General features: G+C 38.1%; 3 protein-coding genes across 8 annotated transcripts in view; all 3 read left to right on the forward strand.

Annotated features, from left to right (window-relative positions):
• The window catches only part of LOC113672368 (doublesex and mab-3 related transcription factor 3, truncated), a 32774-nt gene extending 20984 nt beyond the window's left edge, over positions 1–11790 (forward strand). For all 6 annotated transcript variants that reach the window (XM_089211661.1, XM_089211658.1, XM_089211660.1 and 3 more), the window contains 2 exons: positions 3530–3962; positions 9191–11790. In XM_089211661.1, coding sequence (XP_089067787.1) covers positions 3530–3962; positions 9191–9993 — 1236 coding nt within the window. In that variant the 3' untranslated portion in view covers positions 9994–11790. The remainder of the gene's footprint in view (positions 1–3529; positions 3963–9190) is intronic.
• An 855-nt stretch (positions 11791–12645) lies between these two features.
• Positions 12646–15479, forward strand: LOC149041918 (doublesex and mab-3 related transcription factor 3, truncated-like). The gene is made up of 2 exons (XM_089211664.1): positions 12646–13271; positions 14425–15479. The coding sequence occupies exons 1-2, from the start codon at positions 12782–12784 to the stop codon at positions 15147–15149; spliced, it is 1215 nt and encodes a 404-aa protein (XP_089067790.1). The 5' UTR covers positions 12646–12781; the 3' UTR covers positions 15150–15479.
• A 424-nt stretch (positions 15480–15903) lies between these two features.
• LOC113672341 (uncharacterized) lies at positions 15904–18203 on the forward strand. The gene is made up of 3 exons (XM_027188619.2): positions 15904–16206; positions 16931–17051; positions 17758–18203. The coding sequence occupies exons 1-3, from the start codon at positions 16107–16109 to the stop codon at positions 18014–18016; spliced, it is 480 nt and encodes a 159-aa protein (XP_027044420.2). The 5' UTR covers positions 15904–16106; the 3' UTR covers positions 18017–18203.
• Positions 18204–18503: the final 300 nt, after the last annotated feature.

The raw sequence follows: 18503 nt of genomic DNA on the forward strand, positions 1-18503 counted from the left end.
GACTAATAACCTCTGCATGTTAAGTATCAATAAAAAAAAACAACGACGCATATCTAAATGACGCTTTTAGTACGTTTTCTGTCTTAGAAAGAAAGCTCTAGAGAGGAAGAAGCCATAGATGAAGTTAGATACTTAATCGGGTTAAATCAAAAGAGACGTCTGGCCTGATTTGTTAAAACTAAGGAACCTTTCATATATCATCTCTTACATAAAACATAAAATATCGTGGCTGATATCCACGATTCAAACATGATGTAGATTATTCGTGTGTTACTTGCATAGTCTCTTTGTCCGAAACAATAAGATGTGAGAGTGGATTTATCTCATACCAAACGGAAAAAAAGAAAAACCAGTTGTTTATTTTGGAGACGCTTAAATCTTATCCGATTTACTGCGCAACAATCCACATCTTATCTTCGTCGGTTGAATTTCTGGAGTTTCAGTTCGTATAGCTAAAAATAGCACATGAACTGAACTTCATACAAAATAGCTAAATAGTTGGAATGACAGAGTGGTTAAAAGTTGCGAGGCTCTGTTGCGATGATAAGAAGGATGGATCCGTCGCAAGCGACTGATAATTAATTTAGTATCTTTAGTTTCTGATCCTAAACAGCAGAAAATCTGCAAATTCAAACCAACGTAAATAGGAAACGGAATTAGACAATGAATTAACGCTAGGACCTCTTTTAATTAAGCCCACTGTTCTTACAGTTAGATATAAATATTTCAATTGCTCGTCAACGATTTTTCGTTATTGTCAATCGGTTTCCATCGCTGATGAAGGTTGAATAATCTCAAGCGGTGCAATGACGTAGTTTAATTCTCAGACAGTTCACCTGCTGTACCCAGCTCCCACGAGAAACAAAAGTAAACCAAATTATAGGGTTAAATTTAGACTTTAAAGGCTGCGTTATGCTGCTGAATAAAGGCTGAGCTAAGATTAGAATGAAGGGTTACGAACTTTGCAACAAAAATGACCACCCGTTAGGACTTTGCGTCAAGGAGAAGCCATAACTAAGTTAGCAATCAATAGGAGGGGACTGTTAGAGATAGATAACTTCAACAAGGACAAAGGATCCCTTGATCTTGGCTTACAATGCCAGTGTGATTCCAATCAAGTTAATCAGTTCGCGTTTAATGTCACGCTGTGTTTGTGGATTCGTTTAGTTCTACGAGTGACGCACAAACTATGAAAACAACGGTGACTAACTTCATTAATAGTACTCTTGCGAAATACCCATCTTTAACAAAATGGAATAATTTTTTTGCCGCATTCTAAATTGCTATGACAGATATGTCATGACACTTATGACACCTTCTAAAAGGAAATAAAAGATTGTTTTATGAAACATTTACACCTGGAAGGAAATACATACATACACTAATATTTCAACAGTTTAATTCTTCCTCAAATGGAAATCTAGAATACAACCTATTACCGCATTATTTATATCTGAACACAGCTGATATGCTCTTGATACAATGTATCAGCAGATTTTAACCAGAGTCTACTTCAATGCCATTGACAAGGTTAATGAAGTTTTTTCAGCGCATAATACAACAAACCGTTCTTTGTCATATGAACCCGTTAGGGGGGCCACGTGGAAATGTTTCAAACTTTATGAAGATCAGCTATCTCATGAATATGTGGCAGTGCCCCGCAGTGCCACAAGAGGTTTATATAAGATATTCATTTATAACTTTTCTTTGTAGCTTCACTGTTGACCTTTGTGAGGTATTATTTACCTTTCACGAGCTGATAAATTTTGTATTATATCAGTGTGGTAAAGAAATTGTTTCCAATAACTTGAGTAATCGCAGTTAAGCCATGTTGAGAAATTCAATTCAATTATCAAAGTTGCGCAATTTCTGTTGTCCACCTACCCTCAGTTTAATGAGCAAATAAACTTCGCACCTTTCCATCGGTTATCCTGCTAGCTTTTAGCCAGTTTTCCTGAAGTAGTGATATATATTTTACAATGCAATACATAACATTTTAAAATTATTTTTCCGCCTCGAGCAAACACCCTGCCCTTGTTTTGATTTTACTTCAGGTCGAAAAGTTTAACATAACTTCAAAATAAGATAAAATAACAACTTGCATTTATCCACCTATAAAACGTCAGGACTTGCTATCCACGAATTGTTTCACTTGTACCTTGACAGGTTGTCTGAATTGTCATAGCAACAATGAGCAGTAAACCTGTTTTGTTTAGACTGAGGAATGTGCTAGAATGGTTGAGCCACAACCTTGACCCCAGATGATTAACTGACGTATCTAGTGTAGTTATTAGTAACATTTAGTAGATTAGTCAAAGCATTACAAAGGAAGGTCTAAACTTCACTACCTCAAAAGTAAGTTCTCTTCATTGCTCGGTAAAGTTGTTCTTGTTAGTGATCTTCTATGAATTTAGTTTGCTTCTTGTGTTGCTGATATCAGTTTGTTGTTCTGCTCCATTGGTGCTCTGTGTCTCATTCTTTTCATGCTGTTTGAAAGAGACAAGTTTCATCCAAACCCTCTTCTTTCTCCTTAATGAAGCAAGAACTTGATTTGATATGGAAGAGTGGAAATTCAACGTCATCTTTGAACTTTTTTTCAGAGCTTGTACATATATTTTCTTTCTGACAAAGTAATTCAAATCTGTCATTTTCGTTATTAATAAGTAATTGTAAAGCGCTAAGATTTGTAACATTTCGATTTGTTCACAAAGCTCTCCATAGATCCTTCAAAACTCAAAAACCTGTAGAGCGATGAATGTAGCGAAACTTTTAACTGTTACTTTAATACGTTGAAACTCGTTTGTTATCAGCTTATTCATTTCACTGAAAAGAATGTGATGATTTCTGGATAATTCTAAATTGTCACGTTCAGAGCATGACCAGAAATTTCGGTCAAGAGCGTAGATTAGGTTACAATTTCACGTTAGCCGTGTAGATAAGTTACTCTAGAAATTTCTATTTTTATACCTAATCAATTAAACTAAGCGGAGACAATTTTTGTGGAAATTGTTTTACGCACAGTGACTGTGAACAATGATGAGCAAATTTCTCACCAATTCATCGTAATATATTCATTTGAAGTGGCTAAATTTAGAGGGCCACTGAGACCGAAATAGACCAGTTTGTTGTCTCACGCTTAGAAGTGTCTCTCACAGTTTACAATAGGTATTACTAGTAGTGCCTGAAGGACGGATGATCTGGCTACAAAAACTGCTCCTTTTCGGGTCGAATACTAAAATTTTAGAGTTCAAAATTTCGCTGCGAGACAACTACTGCAAAGGACTAAGGTGTAGGAGAGCAAATTGGTAGTGTTTCTTGTTTTATGTTGAAGTCAGGGAATTCGTGCAGTCATTACAATTCGCGGTATTTTGGCTTTAATGGGGTCTTCTGCTTTTTAGCTGGAGGCCAGTCGTGGATATAAGAATGCTTAAAATTATTGTTGGTTCCCTATTCCACTTCAACTACTTTGTCTGGTGTACTGATTGCCTTAGTTCTTTAGCCGGCTTACGCGTTGTTGTTCTTATTTCAGCCGAGTTCAACCGAGATCAAGTCAACTCCGATGCCTCCAATGGGTTCCATAGCTCAGCGTTCGCCAAAGTGTGCTCGGTGCCGAAATCACGGGGTGATATCCATACTCAAAGGACACAAACGGTTCTGTAAATGGCGAGATTGTGCATGCGCGGATTGCAATCTCATAGCTGAAAGACAAAGAGTAATGGCCGCACAAGTGGCGCTCAGAAGACAACAAGAGAGTGAGGAGGTTGGACATCTTTCCTACGGCACAGTACAGTTGTGTTTTAATCAAAATCTACAAAAGACACCAAGAATCATTCCACCCTCACCAACGTCCCCAAAGGATGCTCAACTGCCAAGAACCGCAAGTTTGTCTTCTCGATCAAGCTCGCCAAACATTGACGATACCAACAATGAGCTGGGGTCTCCCGCAAGCAGCGCAAACGATGGTGAGTTGAGTACAATTCTTGTTGCAAAATTTTCCTTCTACAATAAAACGAGCAAACATCATCCGATTCCAAGGTCGGGGTAGTCTTCCAGCTGATTTCATTACTTTTGAATTGATTACGCAACCGTCTGATTGGCTGCCAAAATTTACAAACCCATCGAATGATTTTACAGCAAAAATCGGCCCCTTTTTCTTATCTCGCTTCGTTACCGTTGCTAAACTAACTATAGCCTTTTGAGATATATGAAAAAACGTGCTGTTTAAATCACAGCTCAATTCTTCCCATGAAAGGGTAACCTCAGATTACGCCAACGGTATCAGTGCGTAGACCCAGCGTAGTGTTAACAAAGTTTCACACATCGAACTTTTGAATGAAATGGACATGAACAAGACGAGGGTTTGTTTTTGGAGGATATCGTAACATGCACGCCTAGTTCATTCAGATTTAGTCATTGTTGTATAGATAACCTAAGAACTATGACATAAGAGGCGGTTAATTCATCGCAGGCGGTTTCAAGCGCGCTAGTATGGACAGAGTTTTATTGAGTTGCTAACTTATCTTGTTTGTCTGTATTTAACAAAGTTGCAGTCAGACGGTTGTTGAAAATTTTGCCCGCGATATACACGATCAACATTCTCTTTTCTAAATTTACCCCTGTGTTTCCTTTTAAAGAAAAAGAATACAGCAGCTGGGTTATGTGAAGTAATTTGCTTCTGTTTAATCGTTTTTATGCTGGTCCTCGAGTCGTGGATCATCATTTCTGGTGATAAATTTTGGGAGGTTTTCAGTTCAGGGATACAGTTTTCGTCCATAATGACTGAGACACGGAATTTGACCAAAACCTGTATTATACTGTATTGAAATGACTCTGAACAAAGCAACACCCTAAATTATAACTTTCTTTAAAAAAAGGCGATGCATTGAAATGAAAGGCATCTAGGCTTTGTCCTTGTTACTGAATACCTGGCTTTGTTCCATCCATGCTAAATACTTTATTTTAAGAAATTTCCAAACAGTTCCGTGCTAGGAAAACATTCAGAACCTCTCTCTAAAAGCTGCATATTCCCCGCGAATTATGTTACGGTATGACTTAATCTTGTTTGAAAGTTTGATGTTAAGACCTCAAGTAGCACAAAAATACTTAGTCGAGTAAAGTGTTGATGAAACCAGCAAAATTTGAAGCTTGTATAATCCTCCCCCCAATAAATGATGTCACTGTTTCTGCTTTAGAATTGCATGTTCGCCCAGAAAAGGAACACCTCTCGCTGATTTTCAATAACGAACTTGAAATTGCAACATAATTAGGTCTGATTTATTTGTGGCTGTGGTCTCTGGTTAGGTGCTAATGTGCGCTCGTTAGTCTGAGAGCAAGTTGAAGTGGCTTCTCCCAGCCAAATTGAGTGATTTAAAACTAAAGTGGATTTAATTAGGGCCAGCATAATTATGGCATTATCAAAGAAACACTGCCGAAAAAGTATCATGTCTAAAAAATGCAACAAAATATTTGTAACATTCTGGAACGCGAACAATCTGGAAAGTCTCAGTGCGGTTATTCTGTAATAAAATCTGTATGTTTATTCTGGTCACTGGGAGTCAAACCAGTGTTTATAATGTCATCAGGATGTTTGTATTTGATTTATTTTACAGTTTGTTTATAATCAACGCAAGTGTTGTGTTTATTTCTGAGCGAGCTCAGACTCTTTGTCTATTTTTAGCGGACTGTGCCTTTATGAATAAAATTGGCACCAGCTTTCTTTGCCCTCGGGGCTGCAATTTACAACCCCCTCCCTTACAATAGTTGTTGATTAAATTTTTTTGGACTTCTTATCTTCAATGAAGATAGATATTTTCCCTATATTCCCATGAGGAACTGTTCGAAATCGAGTCCATATTTGACTTTGCACATCAAGAGCTAAAACTGACTATATTTTGACATGCTCCTATTGTCTCATGAAGACGTTCAAAAGCACAAATTTAAAATAAAAACATTTTTTACTTTCCATTTCAGCTGGCAAGGAATTAGGTAAAAAGTAACAGCTTGAGCAATATTTTTACAGCTTTAACAATAGCACAGTGCAAATAATCATGATTCCGACACGTGTTGCAAAGTCTTTATTTCTGAACACGTGTTTTTTTATTAACACTAGTAAAATTCGAACGCTGCTATGTAAAGAAACACAAGATTAGCCCGAGTTATGTGAACTGACATAATACACAGTTGAGGCTCTAAAGTGATTCAAAACTCCAGTGAAACCGATATTGGAGTATACAATTGGGCCATGTGGTTCATCTAAAACAGGAAAACAGTGCTCTACTGTTATAAGAAATTAATGCCACTACATGTCGATGCTTTTGTCCAGCCAATCAGGAAGCCAGGATTTTCTAAGGCACGGGTGGTTCATATCTCCCAGCTGTGATATTGTGTAAAGGCAACAACTAGTCAGAACGCGCTATGTTTATTGTAACCTTGCTTCCCTAGAGAGTAAAACCTGCCTGCTATGCTTAAAAGAAATCTTGGCTGATCGCCTTTACCTACTGACTTTGACTCATCACAGACACACTGTTTGAGCTCAACAGTCGGAACAACGAAAGCATTTTGCGTTCGGTGAGTTTGTTCACATTTGAGTAGCACTTCTCATCGTAAATTTTCAACGTCATCTGAATATACAACTCATTATAGAGTTCCATTGAGAGTTAACTATAATATGTCAAAATAAGCGACAAGTATTCAAACTGAATATCAACAAGTGGCATGGGAATCTTCTCTTAGTAATTCCTGTTTGTACGTGTTCTTAAGAAGTTGATTAATTCAAAGTTAGGTTTTATTAAAAAGATTTGAAACTTTGTCACTACATTACCAAATACCCTTAGTCTTGTAATCACGAGTTTGATTTGAAACCAGCTTGATAAATAGCGGTTGGTTGCCACATGATGAAAGGGTGAAATAAATTATTCCAGTGAGACAAAAAATGGAACTTTGTAGAGCTAAACTATGTTTGTGACATGTTCACAGTCACTGACTTCAGAGCTGGCTAGTTGCTGTAACAGTAAAAGTCACAGGTCATTTCCTGTTTGAACGATACTCTCTCTTTTATTACTAATATTCTATCTTAAGATTTTAAGCTATTCACTGATTGTCTTAAATTGATGAATCTTTTTCCAAGTAAGGGAAATATGTTGTGTGCATTTCTAGATGTCGAGCTAACGCGTTTGTTAACACAGTAGGGAAGAACATTGAATAATAAAACACCTATTTACTTGTAGCGGTTGCCCAGGTGACGTACCACTTTTATGTACTTGTTCTGTCGTGCGGAAAATGAAGCAGCCATTTATGTTTGGAGTGATAATCAACGACATTATGATAATACGCTACAAATAATGGGACTTTTGCGGCTAACTCTGTCTTTTTAGAGCGTATAGTGCAATTGTTATTCAAAAATAGTGATTTTGTGTTAGCAGTTACCTTTCAAAATTTACTATTCTAACCGGAATTTTCTTATAAATTTCATCATTTATTGCTCCAGCGGTTTGAGAGCATATTTATTTAAGTATGATTGAGTGGTATATAAACTGTGTTCAAGTAACTGAAAACTTTTGGTGCACTGTTATGTAAAAGTCCAATTAGATTTTTACTTAAAACACACAAAAGATATGCACAATTTTTATTCTCGCCCAAGTATTCTATATTAATTTGCTTCCCGCCGGCATATTTCACTTAAATGATTTTCTTATCACCACAAAATTTTCTGAGGATGATATTGAACCTGCCAATTTCATGTTCTTCTTTCGTGATTTTTTTTCGTTTAGCCTGCAATCACTGGACATTTTACATTTTCAGTTGTTAACAAGTTTCTTTTAAATAGTCTGAAAGCACCCCTTGGTGTAGTGTATCAATCTTAGCGGAAAAGGCCACAGTTTTTCATAGTTTGATGTGGCATGTCTTTTTATAAACGCCGTTAGTGGTCTTATACGATCTTTCCATTTCATAGGTGCTTTGGCACATTATTTCTTTGGAACAAGGAAGTTCTAGCCGGGAAGTTTCCCCAGCTGTGTGTACAAAAAAATTAAACAGCACCTTTCCCCACATAAGCACAGGTAATTTAGGGTTTTGCCAACTTTAAGTTGAAAGGAAAATTTATCCAGCCATTTCTTGGTTGTGCTGGCGAAGGATTTTCGTCTTTTCTTGACAGCAAAATTGAACAAAATTGAAGCGCTGTGAAGTTCAACATGAAAAAATTTGCACCCCTCGAATATGAAATAATTGAACACTTTTTCCCGTGGTCAATGGAAATTGCTGTCTGCGTCAAGCTGGTAAAAAATTGACATTGATGACAGTGGAAAAACAACAAGGTCTTACATAGAAAAAAAGAAATGACCTCAAACTGTTAGCTGCTTGCATTTTAAGGCATTGCAAAAATAAATAATGATTACCAGGCGTTTGGCTTGCTTTTAAAAGATTTTTTGCGTGGTCATTTGCATAATTTAAATTATAAACGAAGTCATCACTTTTGAACGGATCACTTGCAGTCACGAACATAACTGAAGCAAGCTCCTCTAACCACCGACTGCACGAAACCAAAGCGAAACTTGTGGCTTAAGGTAATCTGAAGTAAGGGCTTTATACATCGCTGTTTCCATGATTTTCAGAAATCGATCAGTGATCTGTGTGAATTTCTTTTTTCTTTTTTTTTTCATGATTTCCATTTTTTATCTGCATTGTTGATATCTAATCAGAGATTTACTGATGGATAAGAGAGCCAACAGATGAAGCTTGATATAAAAAGTTTATTTAAACGCTTAACAACTCATTTCTTTGTTCTGACTTTTGCGTACAGCTTTCACTGCATTAAGACTTCTTTGATACTGAGGACATAAAACTGATTTCCCTACTCTATCGTTAGCAAAAGAGTATTTAGAACTCTTCTAGGTTCAGTGAACAGTCCGTTTGGTCTCCCCAAAAAGGTGCCGTGATTTTAAAAAAAAATTTTTGATTTGTCTACAAAAAAAAATTGTTATGTGCGATCCCTCAGTAGCAGAGAACTGCGGTATTAACTCGCGCGGTGGTCAGACAGGTTAACAGTCCAACGAACATTTAGATAGTGTTTCTTCTCTCCCGTTTGGTTCATTCATTGAAATAAATCAAATCTTAGAGCGACGATGAGCAGATTTTATACGAATATGATTTTATAGCGGCCATTGTTATTAAAGTCAATGTTTTTACTTTTCAGAATTTCCAATGGATAACAACACTGAAGGTTTCTCCACGAGATGGAAACGTGAACGAGACGACGATGAAGATGAGCGGCGCCTGAGAATGTCACCAGAATCAAAAAGACAGAGACACGACAAGATATCTCTACAAAATGGTGACAGCAAAGTCATGTCAAGCTCTGATCATTCCAGGTTCATGAACATCCTTACACGGCTCTTTCCAGAGCAAAAAAGAAACGTTCTGGAGCTAATTCTAAAGGGTTGTGGAGGTGACGTTATCCAGACAATAGAGACCGTTCTTCCAAGTCACGAGGAAGCCCTTGCTCGGGGCCAGTTACTTGCCACTGTACCCAGGGGTCTCTTTCCCGGGCCTCCCCCGCCATCTGGCTATTCAGCCTTCCCGCCCATGTCTCCCACTCTTTCTCACAATATTCCATTGAGCGCTGTAGAGTACCACGCAGCTTCCAAATGTGTGAGTGGCCAATGTCCCGGGTGTGTGTATTACCCAGGAGCCGGTCCTATGCCAGTACTCAAGGATCCGACTAAGCGTCAGACCGCGGACGTACAGTCTAAGCTGATACCGTCCATCTCCGAGCACAACTCTTTGCCGATTTCAACTATGCCTGGTTTGACTAAAATTCCGCATCTTGAAGATACGCGGTATAGCCAAAGTATGCGGTCAGCAACTGCTGCATTAATAACCATGAGCTCGGCTGGAAGAGTGTTTCCTGGGGACCGACTACCACAAAGGAATGATCGTAGCCCTCCGAACCATTCTCCCCGCGCCTCTCCCAAAAGTGAGGCCGACGAAAAGCCCTAAAATCAATTATTTTATTTCAGAGGATGAGAAATTAAAATAACGTGAATATATTCGTAATAGTTAACTAAAAATGAGCCAGTAAAACTGGAACAAATAGAGTAGATATTTCTGTTTGTAAGAATTGAGTTTGAACTTTGTACTTACTTATGAGTGATGGATTGGTGAATGATAACAGAATGATAAAAGAGCTTCTCACTCGGTAGTTTATAAAACGAAAATTGTCCTAGTAGAGATTATTATTAGTGTTGATCTGAGTCATACGAGCCAGGCTACGTGGATTAATTGAGAAGTTGTAAATATGTACATGGGGAGAGCTACTACTGGCTGCTGAAAGTTCTACAGCTTTTTATCATGTTTTCTAAGCTATTTTGTTAGTTCATACAACAAAGGAATAATCTTAGAAATAGTTTGGTATAGTTGTAGAAAAATAGGCAAGTTATTCAATAATTATCAGTTAGAATGTATTAATGACGAGGAATTCTCGCTAACGAGGGCTTCAAGTCATCCTAAGCACAGTCAATGATGGATAATCAGTGAGGTGCTACAGGCAGAGCTATAGAAAAGTAGTAGTTTTTTTGTAATGTACATATACAGCGATGTGGGATGGTTTATTTCATTTTCCCATTCTTTTAATTATTCAATCTTTTAATATTTGTTAAAATAAACTTGTTCCAAAGCCTTTTCCCAGAGAAAGCAAAGTTGTATAAAGCAATAAGGTAATTGAAACCAAATGTAAGCTTATATCATAAAACTATTTTCGTACCAACTTAGAATAGTCCGAAATTAATAACGTAGGATACATGTGCTGCACCTTAAGCAGCAGCGCTGGTAGTTAGAATGACTAGTTAAATATGATGCATTGGCTTACTGTTGTTTAGGTAGTCAATTAATGTTGTTTTTCTATAGCTTCAGTCAACGCTATCGTGGAGAGCAGGGCTCAGTTATAGCAAGTTGACTTTAAACTAAGGTTTTTCTAATTTGTCCAGTTTTGTGAAAGTTTTAACTTTGCTCGAAAATCTTATATTCTTCTCTAATAGGAAAACGTAATGATAATTCGCAAATCGTTTAATCTCCTCTTTAGAATGAAGGATTAGTTTGTTCGTCTGTGATAAAGATCGTAATGCAATACAAACAAGCACACTGATGTTGACGTCTGCTGTTTGGCGATGAATGCTTGAAACTTTCAGATCATTTCGCTAAATTTTTCAGTTTAAAATGTGTATCATAACCTCGGCCAAATAGGATGTTATTAATGTTCTTATCACGGTAGATGCAATACCTTAGGTATTTAACACTTGGGAACAAACCACAGCCTTCCAAACTGATACACAGTGAGAAAATTATAAGAGATAAATAGCAGTAGGTTCAGTTTAATCTTTATCTTTGATCAACTTGAAAAAAGCCTGTTCGCTGGAAGTGTAATGTTCCAACTGTTTTAGTGGAGATATGTTGGTGTCAACTTCGCCAGACAATTCTGACTGATTCAGTCGAGGTTGAAGCTGATTGACTCAATATCTCAACTTTTAGAACAGCATGAACACAGACAACTTTTATCTATCAGATGCCTAAGAGCCAGTGGGCTGCAAGAAAAGACCAGATACTATGACATTAAACTAAACTGAATGTCTACAGCTCACAGACATAATTGTATTACAAAACTCTATCCTGAAACAATTAGTACTTGTCTAGAAATGAGCAGCCGAATAGTGTTTGTGGACCTCTTGTATTTGAATAACAATACCTAATGTTAAATTTTTCCTCTCAAATCATCCAATAAATATATTACTTCCCTTTCAATTCGAGTCCTTTACTTAGTTCCACGCGTGGATTCCTCGTTTCTTACTCGACGCTGCGGCACCAAATATGTAAGCCGTCGTGATTCATATTGAGTGTTGGCTGAGTGAATAAGGTTCTGCTAGATTCTTTCGAAGTCTGTGCCGGTTTTTCAAGGATTAAACAGAAGGACTTGAAGAAACTTACACAAGGTGTCCTAGTTAATTGTGGATCCCGTGTTTTTGCCAGAGCGTGATGCTGTTCGATTAAGTCAACTTGTAGCTCAAATTGTTCATGTTGACCATTGAACGGAAATTAAACAAAGTATAACTGACAGCTTTTGAATAAGAACTAAGTGAAGTTCAATTTTCATTGAAACCCAAGCAGTGAGAAGCAAAGGCGGGCTCTCTGTAGATTCAAACAAAGCGACTAGCGCAGACAAAAGCCACTCATTCATTATGCTGACCACAAAGTCTCCGGCTGAAAGCTGTCGTATTTTTTTTGAATGAAAATGTATTTTGAATAGAAAAGCAATACCCAGAGGAAGCGCTATTTACATTCAAATTGAAGGAAAGCCTACAGCAAACACTGAATGACAAGAAAATGAACCAAACTAAGTCTGGAAAGTTTTTCATGTTTTATGTGCATACATTCGTAAAAATGTCTGTCTGTTGAAACGTTGAGACTGCCGTAACCAAGACATTAAATGCAAGATGTCATTAGTTTCAAAAGAAAAAAAGATGAAAGAATAACCTTCTCAGGTCGTTTACAAATTACCATGAAAATGGAGGTGTTCTGACTAACACGGTCTGCTGGCTAATAAAAAGGTTCAAACCGATGTTGTGAGAAGATGGCGCTTAATCCTGCATCAGCCAATGAGAGCTCGAATCAAACTTAACCCAAACAATAGAACTCATTAAGAACAGAAATACCGTAGGTGATATATCAACTGTTTGACGGTAATTAATTGGAAAAGCGTAAATTGCAAAACTAACAATTTCGTCCAGAACTGTGGATGTCGCAGAGTGTGTCGAAAACGAAAACCGTACTGTATCAACCAACAATGTCTGAAGATGCTCGAGGCGATGACAGTGTACCTCGGTATCCTCGCTGTGCAAGATGTCGGAATCATGGCGTAGAATCAATTTTGAAAGGACATAAGCGATTCTGTCAATGGAAAGACTGCTCCTGTTCAAAATGCAGCTTAATAATTGAGCGACAGCGCCTGATGGCGGCGCAAGTGGCGCTAAAACGGGAGGAGGACGAGGCAACACCGCCAGCGCCCACGGTGGTAGGCCAGTTTCGGAACACTGCTGTCAGCGTAGACCCCGGCTGTGTAATGTACAGGTCAGAAGCGACGGGTTCGAATGAGGCATTACCGAGTATCATATGTTCAGCAACTGTACAGTTCGATGCAAACAATAACACAGCTTTGAGTGATGTTGATCCAGCCATAACTGAGGAGGCGAGAATCACCAAACACTCTTCGCTTTCATCGGCGCCAGGTGAGAAAAAAATCGGTTACACTTTTTTTTTATATACAAAATGCGTTCGCTCATTTAAAAAAAGAGAACTTCGAATCGCTGTAAAGTTGTTTAGCTTCGTGTATATCACAACCGCTGAGAAGATACAAGACAATATTTAGAAGACAAGAAAGTATTCCTTATGTGGGTGACCTTGACCATTATTTTGATAAAACTGTTTGATTGGTCAGGAGAATTCGACGTTTTACGCTGAATAAAAGCAAAACATTCGCCTTCTGATAAGGACTTAGAGAAAACCATACCAAATAAACTTTTGATCAACAGAAAAACTCCATGGTAATTATTATAATTGCATCTTTTGGAATAGAGGTCTGTACTGTATTTCCCTACGGTTGGTTTGGTAGTTACGAGTGCTTTTTTTTTCTTTACTCTCAGTGGCCATTCATATCGAAAATTCCTGGCATCGGTACAAGTTTAGTTTGCTTTCCTTCCCTGAGCCAATTTAAAAATATTTTTCGGTGTCACGTTTGTCAAAAGCATATCTTATGCACTCTCTTTTATGAGCCGAATGCAATTAAATAACAGAGAAACGATTTCCGGTCGATTGATAAGAGCACAAAATTGAAAACTATCACTACCTTCGAGGGTAAAAGCTTGTCAAAAAATTTCACGAAGATTTGAGACAATTTGAGTTCCAGTGGAAGGTAAATAAACATATTTCGATTTTAATTAGGAACGCTTTTACAAGTTTCTTCTTAAGTTGTCGAATTTTACAAGACAGTGTAAATGTCGGGCGGGAGAAAAGATTGATAAAAGACATCACTTTGCAGCTGTCCGGACCAAATATTAGAGTCTTTTAATGAAAAAGCTCGCTCAAACCCTGGATCAAAGCCCCAAGATTAATTACGGAAACAGAGACAACATCTTCTTCTGTCTTCTTTTTCTTCTTTGAACTGTTTTCCCAGATTTCAGCTATCACTTCCGGTTTGTCGATGAATGTTTGTATCTCATTCCTAACTGAACGCCTTCAATTCCCCTAGTCTTCAGAAATAGTTCATCACGCATTTGCACGGAGAAAACTGTATGCTCGTGGTGCGGCCATTTCTTTCCTTCATTAATTTTGTTTCTAGCGAGAATAGTAGATGATATGAAATCCTTTTTTTTTCGGTTGTAGGCCTAAAGCGTAAGTTCTCGGAAATGGAATCCTCGTATCCCTCCCCCCCTGAGGCAGGAGATGACAGTGTATTTTATGACAGTGATGACACAAACGGCGAAACAAATGATTACATCCGGGAATATAAAGAGCCAGCCAATCACCCTACAGAACGATCTTTGACTCATACGGATGACAGCACCAATGAGAATCTGAGGAGTCCTGGAAACCAGAATCAAAGCTATCAAGGAAGACTGCATCCGCTAGAGCTCCTTACCAGACTCTTCCCAACTCAGAAGCGGAGTGTACTGGAGCTCATTTGGAAAGGTTGTCATGGAGACGTATTGAGAGCAATAGAATGTGTACTTCCGAGTCATGAAAAAGCAATGGCTTCTCTTAACTCACCTGAAAATCCTGTGATGCACTACACTGCAGGAATGCATCCAGGCTTTATTACTCGCCAAACCCGACCTCCTTACCAAGGCCCTGTGGGACCTGCACCCGCACGCTATCATGTCTATGGTACGGCACCAGGATTCTCATACCCCATGGTCGAGTATCTACATCATCAAAAGCGCAGCCTGGGACAAAACTGTACCGTCAATGACAATGAGCTTGCATATAGTATGGTTCAGGGTAGTGAACAAACCAATATTGTGGGAAAAGTTTGTCCGGAATGCTCAACTAAGTGTCAGCCGAGCAGTAACTTTTGCAGTTCGTGTGGCAAGTGTTTTAAAGAGACATAGTTACTAATAATTGTTTGAATTTAAGAAAATTTTCCAAATGACGGTGTATCTGCGCACAGAGGCAAATATTACTTGTATTGAAATTTAGCTTGATGTACCACGATTAGCTTAAGGACAAAGCTTAACTCTTTGGTTCTAATTCACTAATAAAACGTTTTGACGCCTGTGAGAAAACCTGAAGAGTGTCCTCGCGAAGTCGGCAAGACAGGGGGGGAGTTCTCTGCGTTGTCATGCGTGAATTTTTCCCTCGGCCCCTTAATGGAGGAGCCATGCAACTTAAGTGAGTTTTTGTTACTTGTGTTGATTAAAAGATCATTATATTTATCTATCTATTTGGTGTCAATAAGAGTCACTGAGAAAATTCTTAAAAGACCTGTTTGCCACTCAAAAAATATCAATTTTTGACAACTATCCGACATATTTTAAGTTTTGCTCCATTGTTGTCCAATCGCAATCCACAACACAACACTTAAGTGAAAGGACTTGGCTTGTGGCTTCCCATATTTTTTAAGTGTTATGTCGTGACTTACCTCAAATACAAGAGAAAAAATAAATAAACTGTAACATTTAAAACTTAAAAATGGCTCAGATGAAACAGAGAAATGTGTGAGTTTTTTTATGTGGTGAGTTTGAAGTGAGATGTTTTTGGTTTTCTGAGCTGGTCGATTATGGGTTGACTGAATCTCCTTACTTTGTTCTCAGTCAGCAATTAACATAGTAGAGGAGAATTTACACGTTGACCTTTTCTTGATAGAATGATGTGTTATTCCACCCGTTGTCTGGGTCAGCGGATCAGGACAGCGACAAGTTCCAGGAAAAAATATGACCTCTATTTTCGACAGCAAAATGGCGATTGTTTTAGCATTTAGTGACAGTAGACGGTGAAATCATCACTTATCGCTTTAAAAAATCTAAAAAGCCTTCAAGGAAAGAGAATCTCTGTGTACATCTGAAGCGATGGTTGCACAATTTGTTAAGACGTGTTTTGTGCTTATGAATTTAGCTGGTGGTTTTAGTTTCCTAGTGGCTGATTCTGTGAAAAGGAGTCATTTACAAGGTAAGACAAGAGTTACACGCTCGTGGTCCTCTATTTGAACTTGATTCATGAACCAAATCACTTTCACCGGAACCCGTTGCTTCTAGCTATTAGAAAAAATATATTTGAGGAAGAGACATAAGAGCTTTTATACATGTTTCCTGAAAGATATTTTATTAGACCACGATGTATCTTTTTGTTATAAATAATTAGGAATACGTCAAAACAGTCAATATAATCAACTCAATCGTAAAATGTCGCAATTTCATGATGGCCTTTTTTTTGTCAAATCTGTTTTCAGTTGTTTGGTCGAAGTTTTGAAGAAGGAAATGAATATGATTTACTTTTGCTGTTTATCAACTCAATTTGAAAAGGATCGAGTTTATTGAAAGGTGATCGAAAGCGTAAAATTAGAGGAAATAAGATTCATCTGGAATTTTGGTTAAATCAAAGTTATTTCAGTGTAAAAAAAAGTCGTCAGCAGAGTATGAGTCAAGATGAAGGTGGTGTCTACTCGAAACGCAAAATGCGTGCGCGACAATGCCGAAAGGTTTCCTGGGTAAAGTTACCGGTACACACGTTTATGGCCTGAAGAAGGTGTAATTGATCTACACTTACTCCCCGTCTAGTGTTGATAGACAGACAAAAAAACCTAAGATATTTTCAATGCTTCAACTCCATTCGAGATTGTCGAGTAGGCTTTCAAATTTTCATAAATTAACCTTTCTGAAAACATCTCTCTCAGATCACTTGCGCGTGCGAAGAGGATTTCGCTCATATTTTTACAACTATTTGGACGAAATTGCCATGGCAACGTGTGCAGCCATTCCTAGTAACGGACCAGGCCTGATATATGCTGTCAGACGGTAATTAACTGTGTAATGTATCATAAAAAAGTAATTTGCATTTAATTGAGAAATACAAAGTTCTGCAATTATTCTACTTCGAATCGAGTTAGTATTGAGACCGAGAATGTAAGTTTACATTTGAAGCTCATTTTTACGATCCATTTTATTCGTGAAATATTTATTGAGTTTAGAGACACAAAGAGGGTCTGGCCTCGGTCAGACTAGTCAGTAAAGGCTATTAAATCTCAAAAGCACAACGATGGTAGAGAACGGTCATTGCCTAACTCAGGAGGAAGGGGAAGGAGCGGTCCGGAGGAAAATGTACCTGATCCCTGACCTCTGTAATATTCTTATTACCCCCTTCCCCCCCCCCTCCCCCTCATCGGCAATCAATTAGCGGTTAAGCTTTTATGGCCCCTCTTTTATACTCTGTTGGCAACAACTGACCTTCCTCTGTTCCACCTGGAAGCTTCTGGTTTTTTCAGTGATAATGATGACGATATGATGATGGTTGTATTTAACCGGTCGATCAAGCAAATCCACTTTATTGACGGGATTAATTGATGTTGTGGTATTTTGAAGACAGATTTTTAATGAATTGACGAATTATTGCCATAGAACTATACGAAATTTAAGCCCTGCTTCTGCAGATATGATTTGCACCGTCATTGCTGACCAAATACCATAGCTGCTACCTAAATGTGATTTAAATGTGTTCATTTAGGACCTGTGGAGAGAAACCCGACTGCAAGCACATCTGTACCGACAAAAAGTTACGAGAACAAGGACCAAAGGAAGTACATAACCTTACCTGGGATTGTACTGAGTCTTTACACGTCTACAAAAGGCAACCTGCCCTAGCGGACAATTATGATGAATATACAGATTCTCACAAACTAGGCTTGGCTGTGTTTCGCCATCATTCTTGCACTGTGGCTGATTGTGGTCCAAACTACTGCTGCTGTAGAGCTGTTGCACTATGAATTTCCCCTGACCTCATTACATTCTCTATTTGTTAACTGGAGAGATCATTTACTATGCACCTTTTCTGAACCCCTAATTTCCTACCTGGAAAAGGACGTCGAGGAAGTGAACAGATACCAGATTAAATCCTAAAAATGACTCAGAGTTAGATAATGGCCACACCGTAATAAAATAATTTACTATCTACGACCCTCGATAATTGAATGTACTGTGCTGTTTTTAACAGCACAGAGAGTTTTCCTTAGCGCGCACGTCAGTTACGTTTAAAAGGAACTATACTTCACTTTGTGTTATATGAAGTTCCAACTGAGTCGGAATTTTTTAAAGTCGAATTTTAAGAAATGCCCCATTTTTTTCCCGTCCTTATTGTGTATCAATCTGTGTCCGGCTCATAAATTGCTACTTCCCATTACCAATCAGTAAAATTTAAGTGAGTGTCCTTCGATCCAACTGGCTGACAAATATAATTGCCATTCAATTGTAGAA

This window comes from Pocillopora damicornis, chromosome 7, assembly GCF_964200805.1.
Source record: "Pocillopora damicornis chromosome 7, jaPocDami1.2, whole genome shotgun sequence".
NCBI classification, from domain to species: Eukaryota; Metazoa; Cnidaria; class Anthozoa; order Scleractinia; family Pocilloporidae; genus Pocillopora; species Pocillopora damicornis.